The sequence below is a fragment of the Melospiza melodia genome, chromosome 4 (genome assembly GCF_035770615.1).
Source record: "Melospiza melodia melodia isolate bMelMel2 chromosome 4, bMelMel2.pri, whole genome shotgun sequence".
NCBI classification, from domain to species: domain Eukaryota; kingdom Metazoa; phylum Chordata; class Aves; order Passeriformes; family Passerellidae; genus Melospiza; species Melospiza melodia.
In genome coordinates this window covers 14,448,041-14,460,987 of record NC_086197.1, presented here as the reverse complement: position 1 = coordinate 14,460,987, position 12,947 = coordinate 14,448,041, and the positions used below count along the sequence as shown (strand labels likewise).

At 39.2% G+C, this 12,947-nt stretch overlaps 2 protein-coding genes across 2 annotated transcripts in view; both read left to right on the top strand.

Annotated features, from left to right (window-relative positions):
* LOC134417921 (potassium voltage-gated channel subfamily KQT member 1-like) overlaps positions 1-10,931 on the top strand; it is a 68,698-nt gene extending 57,767 nt beyond the window's left edge. The window contains exon 12 of the mRNA XM_063155791.1: positions 10,813-10,931. Coding sequence (XP_063011861.1) covers positions 10,813-10,931 — 119 coding nt within the window. The remainder of the gene's footprint in view (positions 1-10,812) is intronic.
* LOC134417124 (potassium voltage-gated channel subfamily KQT member 1-like) overlaps positions 10,817-12,947 on the top strand; it is a 336,325-nt gene continuing 334,194 nt past the window's right edge. The window contains exon 1 of the mRNA XM_063153975.1: positions 10,817-10,927. The gene's annotated coding sequence lies outside the window, so the exon portion shown is untranslated. The remainder of the gene's footprint in view (positions 10,928-12,947) is intronic.

Genomic DNA, 12,947 nt, shown 5'->3' with positions numbered 1-12,947 from the left:
CCCTGCATTTTGCTGCTGCTCTGCCTGGGCCAGGCAGTTTTTCTCTGCTCAAAATGGAATTGTCAGGGATTTTTCCAGCGTTTATCTTAACTCCTCTGCCAGCTGTCTGAAGAAATTGTGCTGGGAGAGATAGGGCATTGAGGAGATGGTTCTGTGCCATGCAAGCAAACCCCATCATCACATTTGCAAAACCAGAAATGGTCAGAACTTTACACCCACCAAGTGTTCCAGCCAGTTGCAACTTCCAACCCATTTAAATCTGACTCCCAGATAGGGAAAGGGCCTTATCCAAATGTGGATAAGGGAACACTAAAACCTTTATAGCAAAGGAAACTCATAAAGCACAGTTTGGGGGACATCTGAGAGGTGTCCCCAATAGCAAAATATAGCGCTCAGAATAAGGAAATAACTGCAAATTAGCATCAGTGGAAAGGAAGGAGGAGGTGGGGAACAAGGCATTAATTTCTCACTTTTGATCTGAAACCAAATCTCTCAAATCCTTGGGTGAAACATTTGTGCTGCTAGAGCTCTGAATGCCAGTGACAGTCTTGGATCTCAATGATTTGGGGCTGCAATAGGAGTCTTTGCATTATCCTCCCCAGAGCAGTAATTTACCTCTTAATTGGGCTGTGCCTCTGCTATTTCCAGAGTCTGTAACACCTTTCTCTGAGAGTTTATTTGAATTAATTTTGCTTAGATCTCACCTTTCTAGGGCTGTGGCATGCTGCTTCACTAGTGTTGCATTTTTTGTCCCTGCAGCAATATTAACAGTGTTGGAGGCCACTGCATAAATATTCCATTCACTGGGCAAGTGAGCATCCAGATCTGCACTAAATCAGTGTAAGCAAACTGTGATGTTTTCTGAACGCCATGGGAACAAATTTATTGTGTCAGAAGCCCCATCAAGGATCCCTGGATGCCACCTCAGTCCTGGAAAGTGCAGCCCATAGGGAGTTCTGTGTGAAGGCAGCACTGTGTGTTTGTCCTGTCCTTGAGCATCTGCTCTGCACCTCAGCTGCAGACAAGGCAGTCAAACAGTTCTTTGTCTGTTGTTATCTGATATTAGGCCAATCCAGCTGGGTGTTTTTCTGTCTCAGCAGTGGTACATATCCTTCTGGGATGGCTTGTACTCTGCATCTGGGTGGCCATGGAATCCTACTACCCCCTAAACACACCTACCAGAAAAGATAGATGCACATCTGTAATGAATTATCATTCTGTCCACTTTTAAGACATGAAGTGAAATTGTTGTTTTAAGTCACTACTGAATGATTACTTGAGAAGTCTTAAATATTCATTTTCCTGGACAAAAAGAAGCTCAGTCTTGTTTGATCTCTTATTTCAGAAACAAATGGATTTGTTGGCTTACTTGAAACAGCAACTTAACAATTTTCTGTGAGTTTTTTGATTGTAATAAGAAAAATATCCAAGTGCTCTAACAAAGTTATTCTAGAGAAATTTTTATTCCAGTTATGATATGATTGTAGTAGATATTATAGGACAAGAGGGAGCTTGGAATTCACTGCTTGGATTCTCCACCTGAATTATGACACTGAGTGGTATCTGAATCTTTAATGCCACAGAAAGTGGAAGGGAATATTCTGCAAGGGTTTGCCTGCCAAGAGATAGCAGAGCATCTTTGGTTGGTCAGTGACACAAAGCAGATTGTCCTGAAAACATTTGCAATTTCTGTCATCCTGGCAAATGAGTCTAAAACAATCAATGTTGGATGTTGAATAGAAAATGAATGAATTTGGATGGATGGATGAATTAGAAGCCAAATGACCTTTTTATGATGGTGTTAAAATTGTTTGGTTGCAAATCAGGATGGTATCATGAAGTTGAGTTTTCCCCTGATGGCTCTGTTAGGGTTCAACATCTGTAATGGTGTGTTTATATAAAAATAAGAATTATGAGTGTGATAAATATTAAGATGAATAGCACTAAGAAGGAGAATTGGGCCTTGTTACTTTCACACATAGCAAAGATGATTTTGTCTCTCAGACCTCAGATGTGATTTAAAGAAGCTTGGATAGAACCAAAGCCTTGTAATGGGGCTTATGGGGTAAGAAAACACACATCTGTTGTAACTTGTCCAATATCTCCCTTCTCTGAAGATGCTGATCTCAGTCAAGTCACTCCTGAAATTCAGCTTTCATCCAGATGAATGCTCTTGAAATCTGGTGTTGATGAAACTTCTCCACCCTCTTTGTGCAGGTCCCTTGGAGGAGGGAGAGAAGGGCTTTGTGCCATCTCCGTGGCTCTCACTGTCACAGAAAAGCCATGGCCTGCTGCCTCTGTCCCAAGAGCTGCAGGGCACATTCAAATGTATCTCCACAATGGCATCAGTAAAGGGAGACTTTAGGTGTGTTCCACCTCAGGGCTGTGTCTCACTTTTAAATATCACTGTTGCCTTCCCATATGAATTTTTAGATTACTGTTGGGAGTGTAGAAGATGTAATTATTCTGGGTCTTCTCAGAATCTGAGTTTCAAAGCACTTGAATTTTAATGGTAGCAGCAAAAGCTTAACAATTTCTTTAGACTATTTTTAAGCTCTTCCATTAGAAAATATTTGTAATTAAAGTTCTGAATAAGCAACATGAGGAAGTTGGAATGTGGCATTAATAAAGGATGCACATCCCGACTCCCGACTGACCCCTGAAGTACAGAATTGAGGACCCCATTAATTTAATTTTAAATAAAATGTGATTGGTTAATGTGCAGCATTTCTAGGAAGATAACTTAAAGGGGGGTTTTGTGCTTATGTTTCAGTTTGAATTCTGTGGTCTGAAGGTCTGTCAGTCAAAATTTTTAAAGTATTGGGTACACATTACAGTGGCTGCTTTGAATTCTCTTTTTAACTGTTGTAACTTGGACTCTTACTCAAATTACTGCCCTACCTAAAATATTGTCACATTCAAGATTTAAAAAAAATAAAAATATTTGCAGCAAATATATTTGAGGTAGGGAATACTCCCATAAAATGTTGTTTCTTTACACCTGTAATGTATGAAATAACAGCTGAAGCTTTAGTTAGGAATAGTTTTCATTTAGTATAGTCAACAGCTGTGGATTATTTTGTTGAACTTGTTTTGAGCTTAAGGAAAACATGGAAATTAGCTCTTCTACCTATTAAGATTTACTTTAATTTACGGATTTTTTTTTTTCAGTGTGGAACAGGCAGGTTGGTAACAATATTGTATGTATTAAACTCATGATCGACACTAGTAAACAGGGAAATTGTTCTACAAGGATTCAGTTGTGGGAGGGCAAGAACTGCATAGGACCAACAAATAATTGTGGCATATTTCATTGTAATTACAGTAACTGGGTTTTGTGTTCTTTAGAGTCAAAATATTGACAACAATTCAGAAGATGTTTCTGGTTTTACTCCAGTGCAGTTTGTATGCTTTGACCATTAACAGTCATGAAAAATAAAAATGTTTTCAGACTGGTTTATTTTCTCTAATAGCCACACTAAAACTGTACTTCCTTGTTAAAATAAACACTTTTACTATAATGGCAGTTCTGAATCCCATAATGGAATGTAACTCTATATATTTATATTACATGATACATTCCCTATGTGTTAAGAGCTCTCGCTGCAGAGCTAACAAGCTGCCAAATTACATTTCACTGACTATTAATTGTTTCAGTTTAAGATCAAGTTCTTCTTGTCCTTAAAAATAAAAAAAAAGGCGAGCAGTGAAGAAGGATCACTTTGAAAGCTATTTTTGTCTTATTTTTCTTCATTGTTATTGCTGTACATTTTGTTCTTCAGAATAACTGAATGAACAGACAGGTATTTCCAGCCTTAAAAAGTTAAATGCATCAGCATTGTTGATTTGAATTTGGTCTTGGAGAGCTGATGTCTGAACATATTCACAAGGTGTAGATGGTATCTCCAGCTCAAAAACATGTTAAAAGTTCTTGTTGGCACAAGGATCGTGTCAGATAAGTAAAAGAAACAGGCTAAGTCTTAAGAGACTAAAGAAATGCTTGTCAAAATAGTTTGCTGTAGAATATTGAAAAACTTTGCTCTCTTGGCATCATTTGAATATAATTTATCTGATTAGATGCTTTCCCAAAGGTGTCTTTGTCACATCCTTCCTGGACCAGCTATGGCAGCATTTGGGCCTCAGGAGATCACGACGAGCAGCTCTTTTCTGTGTTTTTCCTGCTGTCATAATCCTCCTGCTGCAGCCATGAGGCACAATTTAATAGCTATTAAATAATATATCTACAATTTAATGGCTATTAATCAATATACGGTGGTATTCACATACTCTTTGAACAGAGAGAGAATTCTCTCTCCCAGGATTTCTCCTGGGGAAGACAGTGGGAAAGCTCGGAGAGAGAAGAGAAAACAATTCTTATCTCTACTTGGTGCTCCTGTTGTTTGGTACATGGGGAATGTGTTATGGAGATTGTTTACCAAAAGGGATTTGTTAATTGGATGTTTACCAAAAGGGATTTGTTAATTGTACTCTGCTGGTGTTTGTTGAGACTGATTGACCAATTAGGTCAAAGTTGTATCTTGACTGTCTAGTAAGGGTCACAGGTTTTTCTTGAGTATAGTTTGAGTGTAGTGTAGTATATTATAATATAGTATAGTTTAAAAAAGCAATTCTTCAGCCTTCTGAAATCATTGCAGTCATTGCAGGTTATCCTCTGGCTGGAGGTTGTCCTGCATCAATAATATATTTACTGTGCAATTCACTCTGTGGGTATCTCTGGTGCTTCCCTTCCCAGCCCAGAAAGAAAATGTGTTTTCCAACCTCTTTGCCAGACTCTACTCACTCATACCCTCCACATCACCCATATGGACTTGAAGGAGTTTAGAAGTCCACTTTTTTGTGTATCTTTTGAAGAAAGAGCTTTCATAAGAAAAAAAGCAGTCCTCTTCTTTTTCCTCTCTCTTCTTTTTCCTCTCTCTTCTTTTTCCTCTCTCTTCTTTTTCCTCTCTCTTCTTTTTCCTCTCTCTTCTTTTTCCTCTCTCTTCTTTTTCCTCTCTCTTCTTTTTCCTCTCTCTTCTTTTTCCTCTCTCTTCTTTTTCCTCTCTCTTCTTTTTCCTCTTAGCAGGTCTGAAAAGGATGTTCAGGCAGCTGGGTAGATAACCCATCCTCACGTGCATTCCAGAGTATGTTTAATTATTTCTCTCCTGTTATCCAGCACTACATGCATTTTTCCACTGCTACATGCCCTTGTGATTTTCAGTGATGTGTTGGTGTTCATTTACATCCCTGTGCTGTCCCACCAGCCCTGTAATGAGTGATTGAGTTCCAGGGGCTGTAAGGCAGTGTGTAATTTGGCCTGCAGGCTTATCTAAACGAAAGAATGTACAACAAATAAAGGCAGCATTAGTGCATTTTGAGTGCTGATTGTTTCAAATCAGATACACAAGAAACCAGATGTTGAAGTTTATCTAAAACACTTGCAGGCCAGCCTGTAATTACAGCAGGAAGAGTGCTCAGCACTTTTTGCATGGAGTTAGCAATGTGTCTGCAGCAAATACGAATTTATTCTTATTCCTCAATTCAGCTTTTGAGATGTTCTTTTATTTCTGTTCTCCTTGCAAACCACTGCTTAATTAATTTTGGTGTGATTCTGCAGATGTTTTGGGGGCAAAATGCAATTCTTGTGCATTGACCTGAATTTAAATCAGCCACATCTTGAATGATGATAATAAATTTAGCTGCCTAATTAGGTACAGAAAGTAGCCTGTGTTTTTTTTAATTGTACTTGTAGCTCTAAGAGTTGTGTATGGGACAGTGTGAGTATGTGGCATTTGCAGATGGCTTACATTTGAATGTGTAGTAAGGATGTAAAATCACAGCCCCAGATGCTCAGATTTGTAAGTTTTACATAAAATTAAAATATCTTTATTTGGAGTAGTACTGAGTACACTCCTCCTGACACTCCTGTAGCTTCACATGGTAATGAAGAAAAGCTTTTATAATTTTGGTAAAGAAATTACTTCATGCTAATTCTGTTTTACTGTGTTATTACAACATGACTCCTCAGAGGAGCTTGAATGCCATTTGCCTGCTGAGATGAATGATGCCAAAAGCAAGCTGAAGAGGTTTTTAAAAGCAGGCTGATGTTGAGGTGTCAGACACTTCCAGGCCTCTGGGCTTTTGTTAACTGTTGCCTTTCCTTTATTCTTCTGAGGAAAATGAGGATTTGGAGATGTCCCAGTCTCAGCCCCAAACCAGTTTGCCTCTGTGCATCTTTACAAATACAATATTTTTAGTGAGGTGGTACAAGTTCCTGACACAGGAGAGCAGACAAGACACGGCAGTGTGATCTCACAGGCTGTTCTTCCCTGCAGATAAAGGAAGCATGGTTATCCTAGGGATTTTCTGTCAGGATGCATCCTTACAGATGAAATTAAATCATATATTTATGTCCTGTGTACTTATGGCACTGAGTAGAGCAGCCTGGCATTATGAGAGAGGGTTTTAACTGCTGCTGATCTGAAAGGGGTGAGGAGACAGTGGCACTGAAGGAACAGAGACCTGATTTTATTTCACCTTCTTTATCTGAGAAGAGGATAATGCAACATCCTCCTTGTTATTCTGTCCTGCTGTTGATAGGCATTGTCTGTTTGGGAATGACCACCATAGTGCAGTCATGTTTGCTGCTGCATTTCTAATTTGGGAGCTTGCCTTTTCCCCGTAATTTTCCCCATCAGAAGTTAGTGGAATATAGATAAGGACTCTAAGGTTAGATAAAGCCAAACAGCATTACAAAAAATACATCTGGGTTATGCTTTGATGTGTTTATTTTATGACTTCATCATTTTAGAAATTAAAAGTATATGAAACTTAACTTTCTTTTTTGCTGTTTGATTTAATCAATTGCTATTTCAGGGCTCTCTGGGTTTGTGGCATCACTGGAATTTATTGTAGTGTGCTAGATACTATTCTTTATTTTCAAGTTGCTGCTTCCAACTTTTCATGCTCATGAAATATTATATATTTTATTATGAAACCAGTACTGCTTCTTCGTACTCTAAGTAGTAACACATGGAAGGGAGGGATGGCTCCTCTTTTTTTCCCCTCTTCATATTTCCTTGCTTCCCCTGCTAAGTACTCTGCAGCATCAAATGTAGGGCATTAATTCCCATAAAGTCAGTTTGGACAAGGAAATCTTATGAAAATAAATATAGGGAGGGAAGACAGAGTTGTTCTGGCTTGAGCTGCAGCTGCTACAAACTACCATCTGTAGTAGCTGGGCCTTACAACTTTGAGTTTTATTTCTGGAAAACATCACTGCCATGTGTTGAATTTATCATGATGCTCCACATTTCCTCAAAGTGAAAGCACTATCATGAATGATTATTATGAATTACTTTATTGCTCAGGAGCTTATGGCTTCTTGACGTTAAAAAAGAAATTGTCCCTTTTAGTGCGATTTTTTTGGGAATTTTGATTTATGACTGAACATTGCTGTCTAAATGAGTTTTGGAAGTTCAGGGAAAGTGAGTTAACTGCAAGAACTGAGTTGGTTCAAGAACGAATGTTTTGAATAAGAAAATAACTGCTCACAATTCTGACAGTCACTTAAAGGACAGAAAATATTCAGAAAATACGATGTATTTATTACATGCATTTACCATTAGCATTCATTTAGGGACCAGAACACATTATTCATGTGTTAATATTTTAAAGCAGAAACATGTAAAATGAACGAATTATAAAAGCATAGAGGGAAATCAGTATTAACCAATTTTTATTAGGGTTGCATGGATAAAACATGTAGTCTTTGGTGATAGCTTTAATACTTTCCAAAACTAATACTTTGAATTGAGTCAAGTGGCTCTGAGAGTAGTGGGGAATCTCATAATCTCACCACCCAAATATGATCAGTCTCAGAGCTGTGATTTCTGCTTTATCTTGATCTATTAGAGCAGAACTTCTGTGAGCAGCTCTTTTTTCTCGGTATACTTTTGAGATAAATCTTGTCTGAAACCAAAATGGCAAAAATGGTTCTGTCCATGGATCTGACCATGGAAGCATGGGAGGGCAGAGGGGAAGCAGTGAGGCAACCTCCAAGATGTGACCCAAATACTTAATTTTGAGGAGTTAAGTACACAAGTTCCATTCTGCTGATAAAATCTACTACAGAGGATGTGTTACACAACCTCCTGTTTGTGTGGAATTCATAATCACATCATTGTCTTTTTCCAAATGAAATGTGCCCTCCTTGGGGAACGAAACTGCTGCAGATAATCACAGCAGTGCTCACCAAAGGGAAAATTTGGGTGCCTTATGTAAAGGCACAAGAGAAGCTTGTCCTGCTTGTGTGGCTAACCAAGCAGAGGCTGTTAAATCCCAGTATGAGGTTCCCCACATCCCAGCAGAAGGTCCCTGGTTGGGGCAGGTTCCAGGTGCACCTGCAGGAACAGCAGAGCTGCTCAGCACAGCACATGGGAGTGGTGAGGATGCAAAGGTTTGGAATCTGGCTCCTGCTCTCATTCACCCTTGCTCAGAGCTAATGTGCTATGGGGCACATTGCAGCAGGGAAAACTTCTCAGAAAAAGAGCTAGCAAGCCAAATGTGAACACTTAGGGTTTTCTGGGCTCTTTAGGAGTGCCTGGATGCAGATTGCAAACAGCAGTGTGATGAGCCACAGAGGAGTTTGATAAAGCAATAACAGACCAAATCCCTCAAATGGCAGGACTAAAATATAATCCTATGACTTCTCATGGCAGATGCACTGCAGTAACTTTAGTATCTATGCAGTGCTATGAAGGAGGCAAACTGCCATGAGTTAACCAGGCCCTGCTCTGACCCTTTCAGCAGTTCGCTGTGGAGCAGGAATTGATAGCAAAGCAGAGTTTTCCTGTTCATCTGATGTGCCTTATATGGGCACAGTGGTTTAGCTCTGCCTTGGCCCAATCCCAAGTTTTGCTAAGTTCCTGTGAGGAAAACCTTACTGTAGCTGAAGCCAAAGCTCCCCCAGTTGAATTTTGCAGGTGTGATCATGTGCCATGTTACCTGTTCAGATTGGTGCTTCCCAAGGCCATACTTCAAATATGGGATCTGTGTGTTTCAAGACTTGTTCTGGAAAAGTAGGAGGCCACATAGTTCTCTTACAGAACAAATGCAGAACTGGCAGGTCTCACAAAATAAAGCTCCTCTAGAACAGCCAAAGTGTTTCAGCAGTGCTGGGAGAGCACAGAAGTTCATGCTACCAGTGCCAGGAAGATTTGGGTTTCCCTTGGAAACACACATTTTGTGATTTACTGCAGCAGAGGGAAATAAAATAGCTTTGTCATTTTATGTCCTTTGTCAGTGTTCAGTTACACTATTTGATAATTCTTTTCCATGGACTTCATTTTTATTCCTTGCCTCCTGGGTTATGGCTCTTCCAATAGCAAGCTCTGGTGTTGTGGGCTTTTTAGTATTTACCTTGACTTTGAATGAAATCCAGCTGAAGTGTTGTTCTGGAAACACCTGGAGATTTCAACAATTTAACTTTCTAGGAGGCAAGGTTTCTTATTTCTGTCACATGGGTTGTTTTCATAACATATGCCAGTGACACTATTTAGTCTTTACTTGTTTTGATGCTTAATTTTAGTGATTCACCCACACATACTTTTTTTTTGCCTTCCTTGAATTTGCATGTGTCATCCTATCCATTTTCCAAGTTAGACTCTGTCAGCTCATGTGCTACGTGTTCAAGGATCATCAGAATTCAAATTTATAGGTAGCTTCCTAGAAACTGTTAGATCACCAGGAATCATGAATGAAATTGCTTTTAGATCAGAGCAACTTAGGCTAGATACACTTTATAGCTTTTGAACCAAGTTAATGCAGGAAAAGATAATGAAGAGAAATTGCAGCAGAAATAGCTTTTGAATATTGCTGCATCTGAACTTAGAAAGATAGGTACATGTACTCCACACAAATATGATGAAGTCAGCCCTATATTAGATGGAAGTCTTTAGAAAATACTGGATTTTGCCACTTACGGGGTTAGCTGCACTTCTCTGATTTTTGTAGTATCTTAGTGAACTCCTTCATTAGTTGGCCATTGCATGTTTTCCAAATCTGTAATGAAATTTGTACCTTTGTAACACTTGGAACATGGGCTAAACTCCAGCACAGCTTGTGTCCACCATGGTTATCCTGCAGAGCCAACTACATACAACCCCCTGAGTCTTCCTGGTTCATAGGAGAAATTTGGAACACTGGTGGTTATAGTGACCAGAAAGCACTTTGGTTTCAAGTATTGTTTGTGTGATAATAGCATTTGAAATAATGGTTTTGAAGGTATTAAAGCGTACATATCAAATGGTGTTGAGTGAGGAAATGGAAATCTGATAGTGTTGTCATTTCATTGCAAGGGTTCCGTATTGCCAGAGTTTCATACCTCCTTGATGTTTCTTGTAGGCAGCTCCTCCAGGCACTGACTCTTCCTTGTCCTCACAGCAGCCACTGACTCCAGTTCCCACCAATCCACTCTTTTATAACACTCTTCTTATTGAATACAGGTGTGGCCTGGTAAACTCAGGCCTGTTCCCAATCTCTAATAATTGGCTCAGCTGCAACTCCTTATTGGTTTAAGATTGCTTTCTGTACTACTTTATTTCCTTATATTGCATCCCCCTACATGATAGTTTGTATTGCCCTTCCCACATCAATATTGCACAGGTGGGGAATTTCTGTTCGCGGGAGACAACCCTCAAGAAGACAAACCTTTCCTGAAAGAGATTCCTCGTGTTTGAACAATGTGTGCACCATGGCAAGAGCTCTGGTAGATTGTAGATAATGTACGATGATCTCTTTGCATCCTTTGTGCAGTGAGAAGACACCTGGAAGGGCACACCCCAGACGTGTCACGGGCCAGCAGCTTCACTGATGACATTGACCTGGTACCCGAGGAGTCCCCGCTGCCAGCGGCATCTGATGTGGCACAGTGAGTGAGAAGCAGCTCTTACCTGATCCTTAAGTGCTCATTAACAATCAGGGACACCTGTCACTGAGTAAGAGCTGTGCTTTGGCTGGCTGGCTGCTCTTGAAGTGATTGTGGGTTGGATCTTGTTTAACTAAACGTGAACATTTCCTAGTTTAGCCTAAAGTTGGGTGGAAGTAGCCAGATGCTTGGAAAAGCAGCACTGTTCTGTGGTGGGTGGCTTGCAGTCTTGGTGTCTTTGTTTTCCCACTTTTTAAGGCAGCTGAAACAGCTCCTGAGAGCTGTGAGCTTTACAGACTGTTTTATACTTGTAGGCTGCCCCATCAGGTTAAGCTCCAAAGCAGTCCTAATAGAAATCGATTGGATGCCTAAATGAAATAGTCATTTATAGATACAGCCTGAAAACAGAAAGGCTACCTCACGTAATATTTTTATAAAGCAGGCACACTTTTAAGGAAATGATGTTCCACAAATATGAAAGTGAAGTTATTGTCCGGGACAGAAAATCCCCAACAGGGAGTTCACTGCAATTGTTGAGTTGTTGCTTTTTCTTGGCTTAGCAAGTATTTCTGGAAATAAAATAATCATGCAGGACAACTTTATATTGTGTTTTATCAGGATCTTGAGTAACCATCATGCTTTTGTCCTGTAAAATACATGTCCTATTTTGGGCATGGGGATTCTGGAGTAAATTTCAAATGTAAATTTCAGATTAAAACACAAAGGAAGACTTGGATGGACCAGAACATCCAGGTGCCATAGCAATGTTTTATCTCCCATCAGAAACTGATGCAAATAATGCTGGTGAGGAGATCTCTTGAGTTAGCAGGCTCATGAAGGTCTAGCTGATGTTTGGATGTTATGGTAATGTTGGTAAAAAACTCACCTGGGATCACTCTTGCAGGAGAACATCTGGGCTTGGCACTGGAAAAATGCTTTAGCTGAGGCAAAAAAAAAAAAGAAAAAAAATTATTGCTTGCCTTTAGATAGGGAAAAATATCCACAGTGGTGTTCAGAATGAATTTGAAAGCAGTGTGATTCTGTTCTATGGTGTGATTGCCTTTTAGAGCGTTTCTTCCACATCCTATGTTTACTTTCTGTCCAGGGAACTCATACAGATGTGTCTGCTACATCTGTAGTAAATGTACACTGTGCTTCCATATGGGATATCCTGGTCCTTTATTTACCAAACATATTGGCCTTGCTTTCAAATCAGAGAATTCTGAATTGTTCTATCAAATTGGTCGTTTTTCTTCTTTTTATTCAGCACAGTACAAGTAAAGGGTTTTGAGTTTGAGAAAAAAAACCCCTCAGATCTAATCTTATTTCTACCATTTAGTGCATGAAAAATGGTGGGATTGTGACTTAATTTTTGTAGTGAAAACTCTACCTGCATTTTTAGCTTCTATTGTTTTTTAAATGCGTTTCTGCCTTGTGTGGAAAATAAGGAGTAGCAGAAAAGTAATCAAATGAACATGTGAAAGAAGAAATTAAAATACGGAGAGATTTTAAGTACTGTGCTACACAGTTTAAAGTCATATACTGTGAAATCATTAATTCCTCTTGATCTGGGTCAGGTGCATAGAAACAGAATGATCTTGCAACTGAAATTGCTAAATGAAGGATTTTTACATCCTAAGTCCCACAATAAAAAACATATGTATAAATTACAGCTTCTAAATATTAGTAAGAAACTTCAAATGTACAGAAAACATAAGGCCAGAAATTACAGATATAAAGGTGCCATGTGAGAACAAAGCCAAAACATGATTTAATCTGGTTTTCCGCCTCTAAATTGAGCATAGCAGTTTTCACCTCTATCACTGATCATCTCATTTTTTTGTGTCTGTATTTTTACCTAGTAGGATGCATTCATTTTAGAGTCAAGCTGATTCTTGAGCAGAAATGTGTAGTGTCTCCTTCTTTAAACTGTGAGCTTTATGAGAGAAGCACAGAAAGCATTGTATTTATGGATCCAGGTTTAAACTTCCAATTTCAATGCAAACAGTAAGATATTAACACT